The sequence below is a fragment of the Etheostoma cragini genome, chromosome 20 (genome assembly GCF_013103735.1).
Source record: "Etheostoma cragini isolate CJK2018 chromosome 20, CSU_Ecrag_1.0, whole genome shotgun sequence".
Taxonomy (NCBI): Eukaryota; Metazoa; Chordata; class Actinopteri; order Perciformes; family Percidae; genus Etheostoma; species Etheostoma cragini.
The window spans coordinates 19,071,911-19,096,911 of record NC_048426.1 but is presented as its reverse complement, the minus strand read 5'-3'; the positions used below and the strand labels follow the sequence as shown (position 1 = coordinate 19,096,911).

General features: G+C 39.5%; 2 protein-coding genes across 2 annotated transcripts; one reads left to right on the top strand and one right to left on the bottom strand.

The window, feature by feature from the left end:
* Positions 1-4,377: 4,377 nt before the first annotated feature.
* On the bottom strand, positions 4,378-15,723 carry metap1 (methionyl aminopeptidase 1). Its single transcript, XM_034857953.1, has 11 exons — positions 15,473-15,723; positions 13,654-13,705; positions 13,275-13,384; positions 12,534-12,594; positions 8,844-8,935; positions 8,657-8,740; positions 8,275-8,413; positions 7,328-7,459; positions 6,704-6,847; positions 6,507-6,572; positions 4,378-5,972 (listed from the first exon to the last, which is right to left on the bottom strand). Exons 1-11 carry the CDS (start codon positions 15,587-15,589, stop codon positions 5,806-5,808), a joined length of 1,164 nt encoding a protein of 387 aa, XP_034713844.1. The 5' UTR covers positions 15,590-15,723; the 3' UTR covers positions 4,378-5,805.
* Positions 15,530-24,153, top strand: eif4eb (eukaryotic translation initiation factor 4eb). Its single transcript, XM_034857960.1, has 7 exons — positions 15,530-15,752; positions 17,008-17,111; positions 19,454-19,549; positions 19,681-19,744; positions 20,379-20,492; positions 23,132-23,271; positions 23,359-24,153. The coding sequence occupies exons 1-7, from the start codon at positions 15,579-15,581 to the stop codon at positions 23,471-23,473; spliced, it is 807 nt and encodes a 268-aa protein (XP_034713851.1). The 5' UTR covers positions 15,530-15,578; the 3' UTR covers positions 23,474-24,153.
* Positions 24,154-25,001: the final 848 nt, after the last annotated feature.

Below are 25,001 nucleotides of genomic sequence, written 5' to 3'. Positions count from 1 at the left end.
TGATGCCATTGAACTGATGAAGCAAGGCAAATGGTAGATTTACACTCCCATACTTTCTCCACCATTCATGACTCAACTACAACACACGTCTGCTCATTTCTCTTTTGTCTTGGTCCACAGCATCCGGACGGTCCTGCATGTTGCTCCACAATAAGAACATTGTGGTCCAAAGTCCATGGAGCCCAGGAGGATTAGCTGTGCTTAAAGTCACACTAAACTTTTTACTTGTATTTTTTTTTTAGATATGTTAGATCCATATGTGTTTGTATTATGTCGTGAATGTGAAGAACAAGGTAACCAAGGCATTTTTCCCCAAAAAATGTTAGAGTCCATGGTAGAACTTCAGACATTACCACAAAGTAATGAAATACAGGGCACCTTTAAAGGCACAGTGAATGGGGATGATGTAATACACTGAATTAATTAAATAATTCAACTGTGAATGGGGATCATATAATACACTAAATTAATCAAATTATTCTAAAAAAGTCTCAACATATGACATATAATTCAATGCACACAATAAAGAGGAATTTCAAACGATGCAAGCTATACATTCCTGACTTTGAATACTCAATGTCTTGGATTATGTCAGATCCGTAGTGTTGGTATAAGAAAAAGTTAAACATTTAAGTGTTTCTAGAGCTAAATTAATTGGTCTAAACAAATGGGTCTGTGGCTTCCTTTTTTGCATTGTTTGTCAATGGTGTCTAAATTATCTTCTTACCCAACTGTGTATTGCATTGTGTTCAGTGTGACAAAGGGGCTTTCTGGAGACTATTAGGTTTCCAATAGCTGATAAATACAGTTTAAAATGTGCTTCTTTGGCACTCATGCAGCTGACACTCATGCAGTTTGTCAGTCACGGCTCTGTTATCTGATTGTGATTGGTTTAAAGAAATGCCAATAAACCAGGGCATGTTTTCCTCTCATCCCAGAATACTATGTGGACTAGCCAGACCTGGTTAGTCCAAGGTCTGGCAATGCAAGACTAATGAATTTGTAACTCCCACTCAGATCTTTTAGAAATACCATTAAAACCTAGTGTGTCATGTCCCGCTCTGCTTTGAGGTTGTTTTCTTTGGTTCTTATAATTTATTCTTAGTTTTCTGTTGTATTTTCAAATATTCTCCTCTTTCTCAGTTTGGATACTTAGCTTCCTGCCTTTTTCCTACCTGTGTGATTGTTCGCCCCGCCCTGATCGGTTTCACCTGTTCCTAATCAACCCTGCTGTCATCTGTCCCTCTTTATCTTTGTCCTTTCCTTTTGTATTTAGTCTTTGTGCTCCCCTTGTGTCAGTTTTGGTCGCTGGTGATCCTTGTTAAATGTTCTCCCTGTATTCATCTTGCCATCTTTGTTCTCAGTAAATTTTTTTCCTTTTTGTTCTTTGATTTACTTCAGCTTGTTCCTTCAGTTTAGCTCCCTGCCTGTCTGTTTCCTCTCTGCAACCAGCTTTTGTGTGAAAGTTCACCTTTGGTTCTATCATCCTGTCTGCTTGGTGTTCTGGGACACATAATGAGCATGTACTGAACAGAGCAAACTAGTCATTCATTTCCTGCAATGAGTGCTTTGTGTCTCTGAATTGAAGCCAAGCTGTTAGGCAAGCATTTACTCGTACACTGAACAAAAATGTGTAGGTGAAGCTTTAGAACAATCATTCTTCAGTTTTTTTCCAAACTTTTAAAACTAGACATTTTTTAACATGTACCAACACCTTAACCTTTAAAAAAATTTAAAAAGGAGTTTGATTCAGGGCTCATTTTACACTAATAAATATGATTAATCTGCTCACAATCACATATACAGACTTGTAATGACTTGTAAACACTTTTTCAGATAAGTTAAAACTCGAATCACTACTATCTCTAATTGAGCTCCTTTACATACACAGACATGTATTCTTTTCCCAGGATACAAGAGTGTTGACAATGTTCCCAAATTGGTGGAGTTTATAAACCGGAAGCTCAAAGTGGATGTGTCTTTGTGTGTCTAAATGTGATTTGAATAAGTATTGATAGTCCTGCTATGAATGCTTTGTTTTTGTGTGTCTGCACCAAATTCCTAGCAACTAAGTAAAAAATGAATCTTTGAATCACTCTGCCCTTTTAAGATCACAAATGGTCATAATCTCACGCATGCTGTGAGCCTCAATTTAAGATACATTTCAAAGTTGTTAACGTGCGTCATGATATAGTGTCTCTCCGGGTTTTGTCTGTTAAAGGCTTGTGCGTCACTACTGCCCTCTGTTGAGGACAAAGTTGAGCTGTGATGAGACGTGTGAGGAAAGGATTTCAGAATAATTTGCACCATGAGAGTTCTTTCTTCAAATAAGAGTACTAATTCAATCAATAATGTATTTTAAGCCTAACAAATTTAAAAATAAATCTTTTAGCGTTTGCATCATCTTTCAGTTGTAGATTCAGAAGAGCCCAGGAAACCATGATCTTATTTAATGTTTACCCCGTTCAGCTCAATAAGTACTCATTTCAATTCCCTGTTCGACTGTTTTATTTGAACAATACACAGTCAGACACCTCTTTGATCTGCCCCTTGATGGAACACACACATACAGTACACAGAACATTGTGTATAGTAAAAACAGAGGAACCACAACATTATTCAGAAATGTTCATTCATCTAGACAGAATGATTAATAAGATAGTACAGCCACAAACAACCAAATGGCATCAGTCTTGGAAGGTTGTCAATCAATGAGGTTTTTTTGAGTGGCTCTTTTTGATAGCAGCTTCAACATTAAGGCCTGATGAAGTTGTGTAAAAGCATGTTGAAGACACTGCGGATAAATAAAAAGAAAAACTAGCCCGCTGAAACACTTGTAAAAGAGAACAAGGCTGGTTTTAGTCTGGTCTATTTCATAATGTTTCACTTTAAATGTGAATCTACAAGCTTGGTTGATGCAGTTTCATTTAACAAAATGTAGACTTAAGAGAATTACTACAACGGCCTGTACTCAGCTCTGTCTAACTGAGTTAGGCCAAACGTGAACGGCCATGTTTCCTAACAGCTTAGTTCATGCTCTTAAGCTGAAAAAAAGAAGCTGTTGTTCCTCTTGTGGTGAAGACATGTCTACTGTCTGTGAGGCAAACATGAAGGATTCCTGTACACATAATGAGGGAACATAATATTGAAATGGACAGCATTCCTTTTGGCTAGATGGGGTTAATTGACTTCAAACTAGTTCAACATTTTCCATAGGCCTTTTTCAAAGCACACATTTTGAAGTTTAATTACACTCCATTCCATTTAGTGGATATTTGGTGAAGTTTCTGCATTGTGAGGACCAAACATGTGTAGCCTCGCTTTGCCGGACCCTCATGGGAAATGTGCTCTGGTTTAATGGCATTTCTTTAAACCACTATTAGAATAGTCATCGGCGGTGCTAAACGCTGCACAGACCTGCTGCAAAATAGTCGTGTGAGAGAAATCTCAGACTGGACAGATAGTCTAGCTAGCTGTCTCAATTTACCCTGCAGAAATCTGAAGAGCAGTCAACAGTAGTCCTCATTAATCCACCAAATTTAAAATTCCTAATTTACAAAGCTTAATTTCACCATCACTAATTAGACCAAACCAACTCAGCATAGCAGCACTTTCTACCATTAAAAATCATGAACATCTGCAAACTATTACAGACCCTATGAAAACAATCTGGCACGGGCTGACTGAAATCTGAGGATTTTGCATACAGGGATTTATTTTACATGCGTTTAGCACATGAACAGCCGACATTTTAACATTATGGGTCTCCTTTAAGACTGTTTGAGGCGGGCGCCTGGGTAGCTCACCTGGCACAGCACACACCCATATGCAGAGGCTTAGTCCTTGCAGCCCGCGGGGTCAGTTCTGACCTGCGGCCCTTTGCTGGATGTTATCTCTTCTACCTACACTTTCAAGTCTAAGCCATCCTATCAACAACAATAAAAAAGCCCCCCAAAAGTAATCTTCAAGACGTTTTAAGACTCCACAGGTTTGTTTAAACTACCACCAACTTCTGACCATGCATGAATTATCTTCTACTAGTCACGCCAGACAAAATACTTAATTGGCAAAGCTATGAATAATTATGCTTATGGTCTGATAGAATTGTGTATGTTTATAGAAGCAGATAAACTGTCATTGTAACTTCATGAAGTTAAAGGTTTACCGATATATTCACACTAGTGAAGCTTAACGTAAACTATTAGTGTCAAAATCAAATCGCAAATGCCGGTTAGACCATCATTGTACTCCACGGAGTTTAAAAAGGCATTAAAGCTCACTGTCATTCCTACTAATAAAAACGTTGTAAATTAAACCACTTTTGGGATTTAGATAATGAAGCCAATCTATCCAAGGACAAACTCGCCCACACAGAGCTACAGAAGAGTCATTTATTACTCCATTAGAATAAATACAAAGATGGCAGAGAAACGGTGATCACATTAGTCCTCTGCAAATAGAAAGAATGACTGCTGCTCCCACCAGGGTAATCCCCACGTCAAGGTAAATGGTGACTGTCGACGTAAGGGGAAACATCAGTTAACGTGCTTCGAGATATCCAGCATGTTTTAATTCCTAGATTCATATATTAAGGCTGCTACACCAGGGCTATTGGACACTGAAAGAGTATTCCTCAAAGCAGGATTAACAAGCTTATCGTTTAACACTTGAACGACTTTCTGCTCAATGTCGTTATTCTCATTCTGGATATTTATGTAGATGCTCTGTGGTCGCGTCATAATTCTCCTAGCAACCATGACAGACATAATCAACTTAAACCGGCGTTGCGCTAATAATAGCCACGTTTAGTATATAAGGAGTTAAGAGTGCTTCTACTGGACATGTCACCAAGTAATTAAGACAGTGATATTTGCCCTGGTACTGTGATTAGCTACCCAACAGGCCAGTATGAAACAATACATCTTTCAAAACAGTTTGCAAATAGGCTAAATTTGCATTCTTGCCAAGAGTGAGATGATAAGATGAATACAACTCTTATATCGAAGAACGGTATTTATCTTCTCATCTATCTCTGGCTAAGAAAGCTACTATGTGGAAAGCCTAAAACATATAATTACTTGTTTAAATATGCCTTACTCTGCTTCTGTTGCACAACAGCTGATAAGAACTGATACATGATAGTTTTCTTTGTTGCCTGAAAATCTAAACCTACATTTCTTTTGTAAAAATGTTTTTAGTTGCTAGTTGTTAAGGTTGTGAGACTCGTTGACCCAGTTTTCAGGATTCCCCCCTATGTTTCTAGTATTGCCGATTCTTTGCAGTTCATCTCTGGGAAAGTCATATGAAGTCTGATCATGTTAGCAGACGTTGTGAGAAAAGAAACAAAGCATGGCGTAGCAGTTGGATTTACCTGAGCCCCACACACCACAGACAACTAGCCTGTCAGTAAAATCTCTGGGTGACATGAGCTGGAGTTCAAAACAGGCCTGATATCCAGCCTGACTGCTAAGCAAAGCCAAATCTTAAATGTTTATAATTTTTCTTCAGAGGATACAGTTTTCACTAATAAAGCGATCCACGTTTAATATAAGACACATTCAAGTACTTCCATTTATTTTGAGGAACCGATATTTGATTCAAAGAACAATGAAAGCCACAGTTAAACTGAGCTGTAGGAGTGGTGCCTCTTGTTTGAGGTGTGTGTGTGTGTGTGTGTGTGTGTGTGTGTGTGTGTGTGTGTGTGTGTGTGTGTGTGTGTGTGTGTGTGTGTGTGTGTGTGTGAGGCCCAGAGGTGCTGGGTGTCCGTGTCTGGAAAATCCAGTCCTTGGTGCTTTCAAGTCTGGCCTACACTTGGTTAAGGAAATGAGCGCGACCGTTGTCCTCCAGGCGGCGGGTGAGGATCTCGCAGCCGGTCTCCGTCACCAGCAGGGTGTGTTCGAACTGAGCCGAGCGCTTCCCGTCTCTGGTCACCGCCGTCCAGCCATCGGGCCACGTCTCGTCTTGCCAGCCACCTGAGACATGACGCACAAACACACGGCTTTGGCTTACACAGCATCAATTAAACACAAGTTGCAGAAACAGGCACTTCCAAGTCTGGCGCTAAATACCTGTGAGCTATAGAGTGTTTTTTAAATATTTAATCACTGGTTTTAAAACATGACTGGGTCTGCTGCATTAAACATAATTTAACCTCCTATGAGCCAGTAAACAGCCTCACATATTCCCTCTGGAGTGACTAGGTTTGGACAGGACAACAATGTTTTAGACTAGTACAATATGTTACCCTCTTGATTGAAATATTTGTTTCATATAAACAGTTTAATTGAGGAAATAATTTTTTCCACCCCAAAATATTTATTGGATTTTTCTCTTTAAAGTGCAGAACAAAAGACTGTCAAACCTTATGATACAACATTCTTGGCCTAAATAAGAAATTAAATAACAACAATTGAGTAATTAAGGCAATTATATTACCATTATTTATATCAATTTAAATAGTTATTGTCAATGTTGACCTAATTCATACAAAAGGCAGTTACACTCACCTTCACATATCATGGGCTCAATGGTAAACACGTGGCCAGGCTTCATAACTCCAACTGCTTTATTTTCTGGGAAATAATAATATGATAATTATATAATGAATATAGAAATCATCTTATTGGGCGAGAGCGTGTTAGAAAGTTAATAGTCACTTTCATAGATTAAAAACATGTAGGACAGCAGGGACTTGACTACTTACTGGCATAATGTGGCACATTGGGAGCAGTGTGGAAAAGTCTATGGATTCCGTGACCACAGTAGCTTCGCACCACCGAGAAGCCGTTGGCCTGAGCGTGCTTCTGAATGATGTTACCTAATTCTCTGTAGCGAATGCCAGGCTTCACTGTAAAAACAATAAATTTAAAAAATAAAATAAAAGTAGATATGATGGTTTTAGGCCTTGGAAAAATGTATTGCAGTTTATAGTCCCATGGGCACTGGAATTCTGAGGGCAATATTGCTTTTTGAGATTTGAAAATAAATAATCGAAACCCAAAGTATTAGCAACATTTTGATAAGGGCCCATTACAGCGTTGTCCATGTTAGCTTAAAAGTTGAGATTGTTCATTCTTGACCTTGAAAACAGGACAAAAACTGAAAAATACTGTTTCAAAGATCAAAAATGGCCATTCAAACTCAAATTGCTAAACAAACTATGTAATGGTGACACAGTTTCTTGAATAATTCAGATGCATCTTCTGCATTTCTGTAGTGCGATGTCTTGATAATCCCCATAGCCATGTACATCCATATAATACTGCCGGAATCTTCTATATGCACACATTATCAGCGAAATGAAAGAAAATCAAGCTGGGATACCTACCGGAGTCGATGGCTTGCATAAGGCATTCATATGTGGTCTGAACCAGTTTCTTTGCTTCTTCATCTACTTCGCCGATATAGAAGGTTTCGTTGAGGTCACCATGGAAACCGTTGTGGTAGACGGTAATGTCAACTGCGTAAGAGTGAAATGGGTGAATGGGTCAGAGCCATAGTGTTACACAACAAACTATATTATATTATGTTAAACACAAAAGGAATAGTTATGAATAATCTGAAACATATAGGTATATCCTAGGTGAACATTTGCAATAATAAAACATCTAACATCATTTGCAAGGCCAAACAAAACGTGCCATTTTGAAATTGGACTCGCTAGTGTGCAAACTGGGACGGTTTTCCCCACTTAACAAGAAATATAGAGAGCTGCAGATCTGACAAGCAAATCCCCACTGGGAAAGGTTAATGAAACTATCTGTCTTGTGAGACCACGCAGTGCGAGCTGAGTTGTTGGCAAGTGCTCCAGCAGACACTCTGAGGGGAGTGGCGGATGGAAGACATCGCCTTAGCAGAAATATTCATTAAAGAGGCTAAAATTGGCCAAACTCCTGCTGACACCACTTCAGGATGCTGGTACAATCATTTGTCATGGCAGAGGAATGTCTCTCTCTCTTCCCCCCCCCCCCCTTCCTCTCTCTCTTTAATAAAACATTTCCTTACATCTGAACGTAGGTTTACGGTTTCTAGGACGTTTAAAAATGAGAAGAGGTCAATAGTGAAAATGGGGGTGTTTAAAAACAAAAGGAAAGATCAGTGTTAAGTTTGTTAGGAATGTAACATACTAAGACTTACAAAACCATCAAAATCACATAACAATATGGCACTGTAATTCTATTCTAACAAATAAAAACATAACGCAATCCCACATAAGAAAAACAACTTTTGGAACCTGACGCTAGGGTCCCAAAAAGTGTAGTTTAATGAGCATACCATTGAGGATATCTCCTTCTTGTAATGGTCTTCTGTCTGGGATGCCATGGCAGATGACTTCATTGACAGACGTGCAGCAGGATTTGGGGAAGTTGTAGTAGTTGAGGGGGGAAGGGTAGCAGTTCCTTGCAATGCAAGCCTGAACAGACAACACATGTTGGGTATAGAGACAGAGCAGAAGGAGTTATATGTAATAAAGATGCCTAATGCAGTTGTTATGATCTGTTTGTGTACACAATGATTCTACATCCAAATAGACAGGGAATCACATATTTTGTGTGTTTTTGTGTGTGCGTGCGTATGAGTGTGTGTGTGTGTGTGTGTGTGTGTGTGTGTGTGTGTGTGTGTGTGTGTGTGTGTGTGTGTGTGTGTGTGTGTGTACCAGATGCACAGCATGGTCAATTTCTTCTGTTGTTGCACCTGGTTTCACTAACACGGCTGCAATGTCCAGGACTTCCCGTGCTAGCTGCAACAACAAAAAACATACACGTCAAAAACCAAAATGCATTTAATAGTAAAACTAAAAATGCAAACCATGACGACATCATGACAGCGACGTGTTTTGCTACCTTGCTCACTACTCTCATGGCTTCAATGTCCTCAGGACAAAGGATCTTGATCTGTGATGTCCCCTTCAGAAACTGCTCAGACTCAGATATCCCTGTGTAAAGGAAACAAGGACAGACAAAAGGCATCATTCACACATGAATACTCAGCAAAGCTGATGAGCCGACTCTAGTAGGACCTTTCAAAGCAGCTGCCGTACGTCTGTCAACTTTTAGACGCAGCATCAACTTGGGCTGATTGGACAGATTTACATACTCCTAATCGATTGGGTTTTCACATCATAAGTGACAGTTGACAATAAGTCATTTGGTATTTAGAAGGCACAGACATCTTAATTCTTCTGTAATTTGGCAGTTACACCACAGGCTATTTTCAACTAATACCGTATGCATTTTTAGTAAGAGAATACCATGTGGATGGATTATATCTAGCCATTGTATTTACCTGTATTATTAACTTTACCTTCTGGGGTGTCTGACTCCTGGCAGCTTAACACACAGTACACAATTAATACAATAAAACACCATGAGTACAGAAAAGATTTTGTTTTCACTCATGAATTTACAGAAACACGTCTAACTGCGTGTCAATCACTGCTCAGGTACACACATTCATTCTCCTTCATGGGGGGGAGGGGCTTAGGAGACAGTTTTGGCTTTAGCAGAAGGGGGAGACTGGGAAGTCGTTGATGTTTGAATTATTTGGCTAAGTCCTGAATATTCGCAATCCTACCTACAGCACCTATAAATGATCATATTTAGTTATTGGTTTTATTGAAATCGCGTAGCCATACAGGTGATGTAAAATCTTTATTGTGATCACTTTTGAACATTAAAAGTAAGTACAACTAATAGGGCTGTGCAATTAAATGATGATTTCAACTCCCAATCACAAAAACAGAATAATCGAGAAACTTATTTGGCTCATTACGTTTTTTTCTCGTGTTCTTAAATGAAAAAATAAAGTATGAAGGGAAATTTCACAGATGTGTTTTGTTTTTTTTACTGTCGATTTATTTAGCTTTTTCCACTGTTTAAGTTCAATAACTGCAACATTTTTCCAGAAGTTAACAAGTAATCGTGTAAAATGATTGTGATTTCAAAATTATGTTTTAGTCGCTTTTAACAACATTTGTCACTTCTTTCAACACTCATTTTTTTTCTTCTTCAAATGCTAATAAAATTGAATAAACCACCCAAATAATTTATTTTACTTGTGAAGAGCATTGGATACAACCCTTGCCGTTATTTGTTTTTGATCATTTAGTTGAAAGAAAACTTAAATTTCTGATATAGAAACATTGGGAAATTGGGTCAAATTTGACCCGCGGACAACAGGAGGGTAAAATTATTTCACAAACAAGTTTTGTTATTTAACTTGTTTGTATAATCTGCATACATTCCACCCACACAGACCGCAAATTACCGGGAAACATAAAGGATCTTGTGTCACAGCAGTAGAACTCCTTGCTTTTAGATTGCTTGAACATTGTCTTTTAAATCCTTCATCAAAACTAATCTTTTACTTAAGGCCTTCTTCTATTATTTATAAATTAGGGAGGTTTTGTTACAACATGCTTTTAACTTAAATCACACATTTCTAACCAATAAAAGCATGTTGCAGTGCTATGGTACTATGGACAACTAGCTGCTCCTGCACAGAACAAGTTACCTGAGCAGAAGCAGACTCTAATGACACTTGCGCTGTCTACTCAGAGGAACAGAGCAGGGCTGTTAATTTTACATATGGAGAAGAACAGAAGCACAGGTGTCAGCGCAATCACCTTGGCAACACATTACCTGCAATTTAGCTGTAGATTAAACACAATCAAATCATAATTGTTAGACTGAAAAGCACATCAGTACAGTACTTAAATACATGTTGTTCAAGGCACTGGAGTCATCAACAATTCGTTGATCTATAATTTATCAACTCAACAAGATGATTGCTGCATGAACACGAACAGTTGCTTAGCAACACAGACTTTAGACAGGTTTGCGTACAAGTGGAATACAGCCCTGCTTTTGACCTGCAGAGCCGACAGGGTGAGTGCAGCAATCAATTAGACTTCACTTACGCTTTGATACAGCTGCTCAGAAGAGAAGAAAGGTATGAGAGAATCAGATTGTGCGCATTATAATGTATTCATAATGGCATATGGTTAATTAGACGTAAAAAGAAAAAAAAATCTGCTCATGATGTGACTTCAGCTCAATAACAATGCCACATTAAAAAAAACATTAGCCTGTAACGATTGTGCTTCGGTCCCTGACAGCGCCTCACAGGAGAATGAAAGAGAACTGTAACCATGACTACCTGAGTGTGGATTTATGCAGTCAGACGACAAGGATGTAGAGGTTGCCATGGTTGCACAATGAATGACTTGCTCAGAGAAACTTACGTTAATAAGCCAGGTTACAATTATAGGTGTATAATAATTAACACACAAAAGGCAGACTGGTCAAAAAATATCCTGCAATAAATGTGAAACCCTCGATGGTAAGCGATCAGACGTTTTGGGGCGGTTTAATGGAGGAAAATGGATTGCAGTCATTGCAGTTAAGATTTTAAATATTAGAGTAGAGAAAAATCTCATCAGGAGAAAGGCACTTACATAAAGTTGACTCTTGCCTGTTAAAAAACACTAAAAGAAGAACTGCATTGAGCATACCACTCAGCAGAAATCCATTTTAAGAAAAGTAATACTGGATCAAATAAAATCCAGTGAAATGATACTAGCAGTACCAATGCTACAGACAAAACATCTCATTCTGCAGCTGTATACAGACGTTAGCCACTTGCTCAACAACATAAGAGTGAAGATGCATGGAAAGAAAAAACACTACCAATACACAAACCAGTGACACAGCATTGTTAAACAGTTACAAAGGAGTAGCTTTCACTCTCAGTTGCTCAAGAAAACTGGGGTGGTCTTGTTTTTCATTAAGTTCCGTCTTCAGCATTGCCTACAGGGGTGCAGATGAACCATCCTGTTTGTACAGACTTGTTTAGCCTACAGCACAAGACATATTAGCGTATCTGTGTATTCACGCAGAAAGTTAAAACACATGCATGGATGACCGCTTTGTCTCCTATTGTAACGCACTCAGACGGGCCTTCAACAGGTTGCAGCTCAAAATGTGCACTCACATACAATCAAATGTATACCACCAATGGCTAACTGCTCTGTTGAGGTCATCTAAAAAGATCTGTGAGTCACTGGGCACTCTTTACTCTGCCAGTAGGCAATACATTTGATTGGTTCAATAATTAGCTTCGCAAAACAAAAGGTGAAGCATTCTGAGAATACATCGTACCACATCGACTACAGGCTTACCAACACACACCTTCTGCACTGTTACAAAACGTCAACCAACTCTGGTAGGGTGAGGGGGGCACTAACACTGCAGTGCCTATTTTGCAGAGCAACATTGCTAGTGGAATGGCAGATGATGGTAGTATTGGGGGATTATAAATACTTTTTATAGTTATGTCAGATGTTTGCATTTCTTTTAAATGACAAAGTTTTTCTTGTGATGCCACGATGTTATGGCATTGATTTGTGTTTCAACAACAAAAAGCTACAGTACAATTGTTGTTCTGTGTATTTTACCATGTCAAAAAAGTATCCCAAGTGATGAGCCAATGTGATCAACTAAGAATCTATTTCCTAGAGAAAGAAGGACAGTTACCTCTAGGATGATCAGCATAGTCAGGTCGTTGGATGTCACCGGGCACGGGCCTCATGGGAGTCTACACCAGGGGCCAAGAAGAGGACAGAAACGTTATGGCATTTACATGACACATTCGAAGCAAATATGCACAGACAGGTATCAGTGTATGTTCCCTGTTTTGCATGGTGTTGTGTGTGGCAGTGACTGTTTATCATCTCTGAGGATAAGTGGGTCATCCCCACTTTGGCCACTCACCCTCTTCTCTACACATGGCTCATTTATCACTACACTATAGATCTTGCACACTACTTTGTGCTATAACTTTTTGCACCTTAAATCCTACTCCATGTGTACTTGTCTTGATAATGTCTTGTTTTATATTTTTAAATATTATGTTGACATGTGCCTATATGTATATAGTGTATTTATTTATGCGTTTACATGTCTAGTTGTTGAATTTATAGAGAGTGTTAACACCTACCAAAGTAATATACATATGATTAATGTAATATCCAAAGCCTGAAACATTTGAGTATAGTTACACCCTTTTAGCTAACAGAGTGCACAATTGTGTCACAAGGGAGAAGTTTGACATGACAAAAAGTTCCGAATCAATTTAGCACCCCTAATTTAGAACAACCAATTGGAGACAAAAATGGTTGGCGTTGCTTAAGCATGTCTACACTTTTTCTTTACATTTTTCATTTAATAAATCATACATAGCTAAATGTATGCTATCATTTATTAACAGCAACTTACCAGTGGGTAGTAAGGGTGTAGTTTTCCTGTGTAGCGGTAGCCCGGCCATGGGTCCGTGTTGATGTCATTCTCCACACAGTTCTTAGATTCATTCTGGTTCTTGTCCTCCTCTGACAAAACACAGCACAAGCTATCTGAAGCATCTGGCACCACTGTGTTAGCTCACAGTCAAGGGAGATCATCTGTTCCTGACATTTGTCACAAGCGCTAATTGAACACCATGTAGCCTATATGTTCAATTGTTGGTTTCTAAATCCTCAACTTGTCTATCAGTACTATTAACCAAAACAGCATGCAACTTATTCATATCCTGCGATAGCTATAGAGTCCACCACAGAGGTTCCAAAGTACATAACTGACAATGATCAGTAATACATACTTGCTTTTTTGTGCAGCAACTTGTGAGACACCCAGCTCCCTTTGAAACATTCCTAGACATGAAAACAGAGAGGAACTCTAAATGGGGATGTACAATAACAGAGACAGATCTATGGATTTGTTATTATTGATACAGTACAGATTGTGCTCAAGAGTACACTTAACTAATGTCTGACAATCCCATGCATGGTCACAGACTTTGTTCTATTGCATAACCCATTCAAACACAACCAAGCACACTATGTTTCTTGGTTGCACTCTGACAGATATTGCACCATAGTACACTAAAGGTAGATACATTCACAAAAGGTATATCTGTATGTATCCTTGAGACAATCACTCAGAGTCTCTACCATGTATTGCTATTTCAATGGTGTGTGCGCCTTTATTGGAAAGTCAACAGCAGAGAGAGAGAGAGAGCGAGAGAGAGAAAATATAGAAAGCAGGGTCAGGTTACATACCCAAAAATGCAATCACAGCAAAAATGTCTTGTCAAATACCATGGCACCCCAACTTAAACTGCCACCCAAGCTAACTATTTATACAACGTTTAACTCAGAACATTGCAGAGCTCTTCTGCAGAGGGAGCAATTGCTGTTTAATGTTTAATGCTTTATTGGCAGAGACCTTATCCAATATAGTGGCTGCTGCAAGAAAACATAGCTTCAAAGCAGAATCCACAACCTTTATCAATGGCATATTCAACTCGCACATGTGACTCATCAATTTAATCAATCGTTTGTAGTTGTCACATGAAATTGTACAAGTTAGAATTACAGTTTAATGTATCCCATCAGCTTCTTCAACTTATGCATTATTTATCATGAAGCAGAAGGTGGCGGTTGGATCGAAACACACAAATAGTTCCCTGGTTGAATGGCACCGGCACTCAGGATCCAGCAAAGTCTCACAAAAAGGACACAACAGCTCCCGACATGCCACTGGAAACCGACGCAGGCATGGAGGCCACCCAGCTCACCATCGGGCGCCTGTACAATGGCCAGCAGGATGCCCAGCAGAGAACTTACAGTTAGTGTATTCCTCCACGCCTGCTTCGGTGGCCCATCTAATGCAGAGATGGACACATTGATGGCCTTGCTTGTCTACATAGTCGTGATCTTAGCCATACGTCGTATCCATCTTCACCTTTTCCTCTGTTTACTGCCATGTTTACATCTGTTTTAGAGAGTAGCTAGCTTCTGTTGAGCCCTGAAAGGTTTCACCTATGAATGAGGCATTGACGATAAGAAACCCATCTTTAAACTGACTGTTTTGTGAGTGGGGTTTGGTCTCGTAAAAGAGAATGTACCGGGGTGACGGTCAAGCATTGTGACACCGCACTTCACAACTTATCGTTACAGGCAGTCTAGCTATAGCAATGCAAGAATACCTGGTTCCTACTCGATAAGCATAGTTAATATGTATTATTTTATATCACTGTTACGCTGTCAGCCAAAAACTCCACACCAGATGCTTTTCATTTTGAGCATGGACGATGTATCACTCACTTTAGCTAATCAGCCAACAGTTAGCTGGCTAATGTTAACGTTACCCCTTGGCCTACGGTCAACGTTACGGAAATAGCACCAGTTACAGTCGCTGAGTGCATTATTCAATATGCAATCTGTATAACAATACACAGCCAGAAGGCATCTGTTCACGTTAACCAAATATGTTATTAGCGGTTTTCAAAGCACTTAACGTTACACATGTCTACCTAGCATGACAGTTAACGTTAGCAGCCTCGTGATAGGACAGAGGGCCTAGGTGTGTGTCTACAGCCGACGTTTAAACCGGAGAAGCCGAAAAAGCAGCGGTACCTGTGAACAGAAATAGGAGCCTTGAATACCAAGCTTGATACATGTGGGACACTGAAGTTTGGCGTCTTGGCCGCAGCCATCTGTCTCACACTCCCTTCTAGCCTCGATGCTCGCCATGCCTTCGTCTGCAGGAGGGGTGGAGTCGCAGAGAAGCAGCCAGCCAGCGACTGCTCACAGCGCATGTGCGCAGCCGGGCCGTCACGTTGGACAGCTCGGCCCAATCGACCAATCAACGGACACTTTCCAAACAGAGATTTGTAAGATGGCGACCGCCGAACCGGTGAGCACTTTCTCTAAAGAACATAGCAAAACATTTAGGGGGGATTCTTGCTTTTATCATAGAGCAAGTTTACATTTAAAGTGTATGTCTACCTTTACACATCCGTCTTCAAAAGTAAATTGATAGTTGTTACAATCATACGTGCTGTTTTGACTAGTTTAAAGTGTGTCTTCTGTGCCACGACCTAAGCTCAACAGAGGAATGCTTGTGAGTCGAGATCTCCCAACTTTAGGCTGACGTTACAACTAACCGACGTGCCGTTCACCTTTGCTTAGAGAACGACTCCAAGTTCCATTGCCAAATTAGTGTGTTTGCTATTAATTAGCTTAACCGCAAAAGTACATACCCGAGTGACTACTATTCAAGACACGTGTGATTATTATGAACTAACAGTAAATTCGGCATGTAGCTAATATAGCTAAGTCACTAAACAGAAATAGCAGTTGTTTTTTGTAGCTACAATTTCACTGTCAAAATTGGTTGACAGTGCTCCCTGACCTCTACGGTGCAACGTTAGCTAGCTACTTAGCAAGTGGCTGAGTTTAACGTTAACTGAGCTAACGCTAGATGATGGTGATGCAGTTTTAAAAGTTTTTTTTAAATTGTTTTTTCAAATAAACACTATCTGGTGTATAAAATGCATGCCAAATAGAAGACGATGTCCATTTTTGGGGTTGTTGTAAGGTCATGTCATATTTAGGGGATACTTTGTTCCAAGCAAGCAACTTAACATCATCGTAAAACTTTAGAATGGCATATAATTGAATGGAATTTGGTGGTGTTATTTCTGCTAATCACTAAACCTCTCAGTAATAAAGTAGACGTTACCACTTTTCGAAATGACATGTCGCCTTTAGTGGGTAACGTAAAATTAGTTTAACTCTAGCTTCACGTAACAAATGTGTACCATATGTTACATCGGGTTTCACTTGTGAACGCTTACGGGACGGATTTTTTTTTTAACAATCAAGCAAATTCATTTGGGAGAATCAACACTTGTTTTGTCAGATCGGCTCTGTTTAAATTCTATTATGTATATAAGTGTACCACCATCTAGTTGCCATGGCTGAAGGGTTCACTTATGTAACTTATTCAACAACTGGAAAGTTGTTGCTCAAGAGATTAGACGCCATGCTACTGTTGCGAGATTATTTCCCTAGTTAGTTACACTGGAAAGTATGATCATTTGCACTGGGGATAGAAACTACTGCCTACTTTCCTCAAATGCATCCCCTCTACCTCACTACTTTTTTAGGAAACCAACCCAAGCGCAAATCAGCCTGATGAAGATGGAGCTGAGGAGGCTGGACAAGAGATTGTGAACCCAGAGGCATACATCAAACACCCCCTCCAGAACAGGTTAGAGTCGCATTTTAAAATCGATTTGAGAAAGCTTGTTTAATTATGGCAGTAATTAGACTGAACATATTATCTTTTAATTTAGGTAGCAGATAGGTAATGTCCGATCAGTCTCTAAAGCAGTACAATCATATTTGCTCTGTGACATTAAATAATCTAGTTTTAGTGCTGCAGAACTTACTATACTGTATACTTTTATAAAGTATGCTAGTATGTCTACATAATGCAAACAGAAACAAACAAAATATTTATATTTAAAAAAAAGTTTAAATTTTGGGATAAGTTTAGGTTAAAAGTTTTTGGATCATTTTCAGGATTTCCCTTTGCCTCTACACAATTGGTTATGGCTGTCTAGTATTTTTTTATGCCAACATTTTTTAACACAATTCAGGTGTTCCACTGTGGAAGTAGCCTACGTGCTAATGCTGCTGCAGTGATGGGTCAACCAACTCGTTCTTGTTGGTTATAGGCTGGAAGATAGTTTGTCATAGTTTTTTTAATGCGTTTTTACGGTGTGTTCAGAGGACAGGGAGCTTGTGGATAGTGAGGAGATGTTTGCTCTATGTGACAAAAAAAGTTGTAGTCTAAAAAATGCATTACATCGTTTAGAGCACCCTTTAAACAGCAAGTGGACTGACAGAAATCTCAAAGAACTGGAAAATCTTTGGAAGGAAGAATGGGCGGAGATACCTAAAACAAGAACTGAAAGATTCTTGGCTGGCTACAAGAAGCGTTTCCAAGCTGTGATACTTGCCAAAGGGGGCAGTACAAGGGATTAACTCTGCAGGATGCCCGCATTTTCGCAGGCGCCATTTTTTTGTTTTCTGTTATTTTAATAAGCGTAAATGATGGAAATAAAATCTAAATTTTTGTGACATGTTATATGAATGTCTAATCCTTCATTTGATGCCTTTTGGAGATTTTTCAATCTTTTCTTGGCTTCTTTATGCACATTGATACAAAGTTTGACCTGGGGTGCCCAAACTTTCGAGCCCCACTGTATAATCGTTTATTTCAATGTTTTGATAGTTAAGTCAAGCAAAAAATCTATTGCTTTTCTCAGTTTGGTTTAATAGCTAATTGAATATTTCTGGGGTTTTGTACTGTTGATGTTTGAAGACAACACCAAGAGCTTTAAGAATGTGTTATGGACATTTTTGACCTAAATTAAAAAATAAATTGATTAAAGAAGTCATAGACAGATTAATTGGTAATTAACTTTGCTCTCATTTAAAAACCAAAACCTAAAGTCACTGGTTTAGGCTAGCTGCATTACTTGTGGCTCCAGTTTGTGTGTCTGTGTTTTCATGTTCTTCATGTGTTAAAGTGGATTTTCTCTCACACTCAAAAAAGATGCAGTCTTCCGGATGGGAGACACCCCCCCCCCCCCCCTCAGTAAAACTTTGATTGTCTGTGATGGTCTTATGACCTGTCCAGAGTATTTCAGTCCTTTTCTCTCAATCTGTAACCGGATAGCTTCCAACTCCCTACTATGCGGAATACAAATAAGCAACGATTGAATATTTTACATACATTTAAATTCCACATGGATATTTATGTCAAAGGGTCAAATAAAAAAAACTCAACAGAAAGTCTGTCAGCTAAAGGAACCGTTGGACCATAGACACATGACTGGTGTTTCACAGCTGAGCTGTAAGGTTTGAAATACATCGTTGGCATTTTAATTTAGCAACATATTCCCACAAATTGACATTTACTTGGATAAATTGGTACAGTCAGGGTTATGGGCTACATGAGGCTATCCCTGTAGAGGTTAATCTAAGAGACTATAAAAATATATGTTGCCTCATTTTATGGCCTTTAATCAAACATTCAAATATTTTACCAGAGAAGTTAACAAGGAATACACAAACGTGTCATAAACTGAAGCTCACCGACTGTTGGATTGTTGCTCATCAGACGTTCTGTCATGAATATACAATGCCACTCAATGGAATTACTAATGTGTATCAGTTACCTTATTCCATTTTTTTGCATTCATTTGGACTGTGCTCTCATTTTAAAAACTCAACCCAAAGCCATTGACAGACAAGCTGCTTTAAAGACTTTTGTAATAGTCAACAGCCACAGTTTTCTTCTTAATGCTTCAACCCAAAGAGCTTAAGGCACTCACTGAGCCATTAGAGGATTCAGCATCGAAGTATAATACAGTGTTCACAATGAATTGGACCAAGACAGTGATGGCATGATTTATCCAGGTGCATCCATACGTCGCTCATTTGCTCTGAAGCTCAATGACATTCGGTTACTTTTGTTTACCGCCTGTTTAATTAGGGGCTTGTTACATTTATGCAAATTCCTTTTCTGTTTTTGCCCAACAGCTGGTCCCTGTGGTTCTTCAAGAATGACAAGAGCAAAACATGGCAGGCCAACCTGCGACTCATCTCTAAATTCGACACAGTTGAAGATTTCTGGGCGTAAGGAGAAATAAATCTATCCTAGTCTTTTTCTTTACTGCTATGAAGTGACTGAAGCAGTGAAATGTCATGACTGTAGACTGTATTGTAAAATACTGTTAGATCAACATGCTGTACTCTCTTCATTTCAGTCTCTACAATCATATCCAGTTGTCAAGCAACCTCATGTCAGGCTGTGATTACTCCCTTTTTAAGGTAATTTGATTTATTTGTTTATTTATTTATATGATTCTTGACCAAATACCTCAATGTCGATATTGCGCCGATATTATATGGTTGATTATTGGTGCTTTAAAAATATGTTATTTACACAATGAGATTACACAACTACTTAGGGAACTTGTATTCATAGCAGGAAAGTAGTTTATCAGCTTCTGTACAGTTTAAGTTTTAAACTTCGTTACAAAAACCCTGCTGTCTGAGTCGGACTGTTGAGGCAGAGTTCATGTAAAAAGGCAAAACTGCAACTTAGGGCGCCCTGATAGTTCAGTTAATAGAACGGGCACCCATATATAGAGTTGTACTCCTTGACACAGCGGGCCCCATTTCTTCAGTCTTCCTGTCAATGAAATGCCCCCCAAAAAGTCTTAAAAATAAAAAAAACTGCAACTTTAGAAAATGACGTTAACCCCATATAGAAGCATTACTGCACACATGTTAAGTTCTTGCCACCTTTTAAGTACTCCAGCTGCAAACCTTTAATTTAGATTTAACAAATCATCAGTTGAAAAAGATGTCTTTCTTCAGGCAGTGTTGAAACCTCACTATGAAATGTTGTTTTGGTGCAGTGGTTTGGGATGTGTATTGATAATATAAACTATTGCTGCAGGATGGCATTGAACCCATGTGGGAGGACGAAAGGAACAAGCGTGGTGGGCGATGGCTGATCACACTCAACAAGCAGCAAAGGAGATCAGACCTGGACCGCTTCTGGCTGGAAACTGTAGGTTTGGCTAAAGCTGCTGTGCTTTATATCCTGCTCCACAGCACAGTGGAGTAGCTAACGTTAGAGGCTGGCTGTATTGACAATCATAAAAGCCTGTGTTCACGAGCTCTGTACTCAACTGACAGACACACTTTTTTGAATTACAGTAGGAAATGCTAAAAATACCACTTACATGCCATCCTTCACCACCTGATTGAAATACACACTTTATTGTCTTATAATGATGGCAACAATGGCTAAACACACTGCTAACTCATGGCCCTCTCTTCCAGAGTTACACAACCCCCCTCTCTTGGCTTCAAATAACTCACTGTTGTCGGCTACGGCCGCTGAACAGGCTACACGTTGTAAACAGCCGTAGCCGCTTTCCTAGTCCTCCGGTAATGTTAGCAGTTAGCAGGGTTAGCATGGTGGTGTTAGCCGGGACCAGTTGGGATCACTTTACTGGCTCTGTCTCAATTGTTTTTGCGAGCCTAGGCCCTGATTTATGTTTCCCCTGTGGGTGTTCACGGGCACGCGCTCTTTAAAAAAAAAAAAGTTAAAAATTGTTTGCATTTCAGACCCACAGTAAATGGAAATCGGCCAACACAAACACACCCTTATTAACTCGATAATAAAGCTGTAAAGTTGACTTTTCTTCAACTCAGGACAGCGTGACTTCTCACAAATACAAATAGGATTGGACATGAAAAGTTTAACTTGACATGCAGTGTCTTCTGTTTATTTTTTTGTGGCGGCCCGACATGGCAATATTCCTTCCGCTACTTTAACAGAAATAGGGCGGACGCACACTGTGGTCTGGGTTGGTTTTTTTAAATTATCTTGCCGACATAATGCACACATACCCGACAACTGCTGAACAACGCTGACACGCTTATCTCGGATATAATTTTTTTGTCTAGTAATTTGAATGTTGCATGAATGATATCATTGCCTTTTAAAATCTCAATGACATCCTTTTTTTCTCTTGAGGCATCAACAACACAGCAGGCAGGTCAATACACATGCTAGAAAGAATTTTCCTAATGTTTTAAAGACCACGCCAAAATAATCACACAATTACAAAAAAATACTGTCATACAAAACGCTCAGTACTACTATCAATACACTGCTGAAATGTGTGATGATTACATATTCATCATACCAGTGCAGTGAGCCACAGATCTAACAAAAATATACTATTGCCTTGACCGTTTGCTGAGCTGATAAGGGGCCACACCACAGTCCAATGAGATCAACTGGAAAATGGCTTGCTTGCTGCTAAATCTCCAGTCCAGTGTTGTGCCGAGCTCTCTTACAGCTTTAAAGGTCACTGACAGTGATACAGACATCTAGCAAGCATAGACCTGCCAGTTAGCAGACACTTGCTTTATTGGCAATGCTGCAACCAACCACTGGGCAAGGAAAATATGAGAAATGTTACGTTTTTGCTCCTTTGCAGCATCTTGAAGCCGCTTTTGCCCAGCTTATAGTTTAAGATGTTTCCCTGCTAGCCAAATGAGTTTGCATTTCCAACATACTAACATACCACATTTCCCCAAACTAATTTCATGAGTGGATCTGTGACTGAAGTGTCTAGGTTCTGGCAGATATCCATGCACTCAGTCCTGGATCTGGGATGGTGGGGCTGATCTTCCTTCTTGTACTTTTAGTCAGTCTGAGTCCCGTGCATGGCTTTTATTTTCTTGTCTAGCCTACTATGTGTTGCAACAACCTTTTGGTTCCGTCAGGAGTGCTTTCCATAGGGATATCATGAGTTTGAATTATTGGTCCTTACTATATTTAGATTATAAAAATGTTGATGTTGAACGTCCCACCTGAAAACAGCGTGTAGTTTTTCTTTTTAGCATCTCCCATCACACTTTTAGTCACTATGACCACTACAGTCAGAGACGTGCCAAAATAGGAACAAGAACGTCGCTGTCAGAGGGCTTATCTGCAAATGTTAGCTACCAACTGTTACCTTGAAACCATCCAGAAAATAGATGGTACCGTAGGGAGGTTACGTGAAACCAGTGATTTAATGTCACTGCTCATTCTATAAACAGTTTAACAACAAAACAAAAAGCTGGGTTACATTACCAGCTATGTTTGCGCGGGGAGGCAGATGGACCGCAGTGTTTGCTAACGTTAGCTTCTTGTCTTGTCTGGGGTCTGATAAACAGTGAATTCATCAAATTCACTGTCCGCAATGCTATTTTCCAATAAACTGTAGCTGTCATATGTCACGGGATCCGCGTTAGTGCAGATTTTTGGTTGCGGTTTGTCACTTTGCCTAAGATTGAGTGACAAGTAGTACTACCCCTGTTGTTTAGTTGATTGCCATGACTTTGCAAGTGATGACGTCCTGTCACTGTTCCAGTTGCTCGGGGAAAGAGAGCGAATGACAGTCCGCTTGAGTTTAGTAGAGGAGACGGCTCTGCAGAGTTGTGTAATTGCGACTTTATGACCTTTCATAAACCGCGGTGTAAATAGCGGAAACCCTGTTGTGCGTCTGCCCTATACTATGGTGGCAGATATTTTACTGTGGCAGATCAGATTACCATCAACATAGAGGATATACTGCGTAGTCCAAGTTGAGATGTGAATCATCATGATATGTCAATGACTTTTAATCCTCTCCATCCCTTCACCAGCTCCTGTGCTTAGTCGGAGAGGCCTTTGACGACTACAGCGATCAGGTCTGCGGAGCTGTGGTCAACATCCGCGCAAAAGGAGATAAAATAGCCGTCTGGACATCAGACTATGACAACCGGGAAGCTATAACACACATAGGGTGAGGCGTGTCTTCAGTATTAAAGTACTAAAAATACAGGTGATTGCTTTCTCTGCATCTTCTTATGGTGTCCTTTCCTGTCAACAGGAGAGTTTATAAGGAGCGCTTGGGGCTTCCCCTGAAGATGACTATTGGCTACCAATCTCACGCAGACACAGCTACCAAAAGCGGTTCAACCACCAAGAACAAATTTGTCGTTTGAGAAATGTGCCTCCGCATGTGCCTCTTTTATTTTTCTTGTCTTATTTGTTGTTCCTTCGTATGTTTACTTTGCTGCAAAGACTCTGCGGAATGCAATCTAAAAGAAGAAGAAAAAAACGATCCAAGTCTGCGTGCCAAAAGTTTCCATGGCCTGCCCAGGACTCGAACCACATAAAAACCATGGAAAACAGATGAACATGTATCTTCCAAACACTAACTATGAGAGGTAATGAGAGTGGATGAGATTAAGAGTGCTGCATACTCTTCTAAAGAAATGTTAATTTTTTTTTCTTTAACATCCGAATCCTGAAATGCAAAAAAGAAAGTTTATTTCCTTCCCATTTACTACAGCATTGTTGGTTTGCTATAATACTGAATGGCAGTTAACCCTTTTAATTTATTATTAGTCTGGCAAAGCCAGACCTACACCGCTTATCTATCTAGCAAAATAGATAGGGGGATAGCGGAAGGGACATCTGATGGAAGTCAGGCTTTATCCCTGTGATATACATTGAGCCGGACTAATTTATTAATAATTTGCTTGCATATGATTAGATTGTTAGACCTTTGTTTTATGCTTTTTATGCCTTGAACTGTTGCACGTAATCAAACTTTTAAAAGTATTTCATGGCTCATATTCTTTTGAGTGTTAATATAATTAAAACATTGGTTTTGCAATTATTAGTTGTTAAACTGTGTAATACTTTTTTGCAACCTGTAACTGGTACATTCCTTGTTAGAAATGATTTGCCTTTTGACTTGCAGTGATGCTGTATTGTAGGATATAGACTTCTGGTTGCTGAGGACATTTATAGTAGACCATCGAATAGTTTTCTACCGATGGTCTACTTTCCCTCTGTATAAAATATCAAAACAGGTTGTATGATATCTTAGGAAAAATAATGCGCAATTGTGTTATCCGATGTCCATCAGCATGAGCGGTAAGTGCGCCTGCGCAAGCCCCGGCAACTTAGAATCTGTTTAGACAACAAAACTACTTTGTGAGGTTTAGGAAAAGATTGTGCTTGGGGTTCAAATAAGTCTATAAGTTATGCTATAAAAATTATCATAAGTCAAGGCTGACTTTTGCTTTCACACGGGACACAAACAGCGGTGTCCTGGATAAAAGTCCTGTGTTTGTCTGATACATTCTTCCACTCTGTCGCTCTTTATACTACGTCACCTGACTTCCACTTTAGTGGCAGCCCTGCACCTCCTGGCTCATCATTATGTGGGTTATATACTAATAGTGCATTACTTTTTGAAGTTATAAATACAAACGGTGAAAGAGAACCAGCTGAAAATAAGAATACTAAAGGAGAGACAATCTCAGGGAAACAGGATGTCCCTTCCTAAGCTTCCAAGTTGCTTGGGATTCACCGTCTGGCTTAGTGAAAGTGCCAAATTCAAACCTACCCACCTCCAGCCCACCATCCTGAGATCCCTTAGAATGTCAGTATAACAAGAACTCTGAAAGAAAAGGTTACTTTGGGCAACATGGCTTCCCATCTCCGTTCATTGCCACTTTA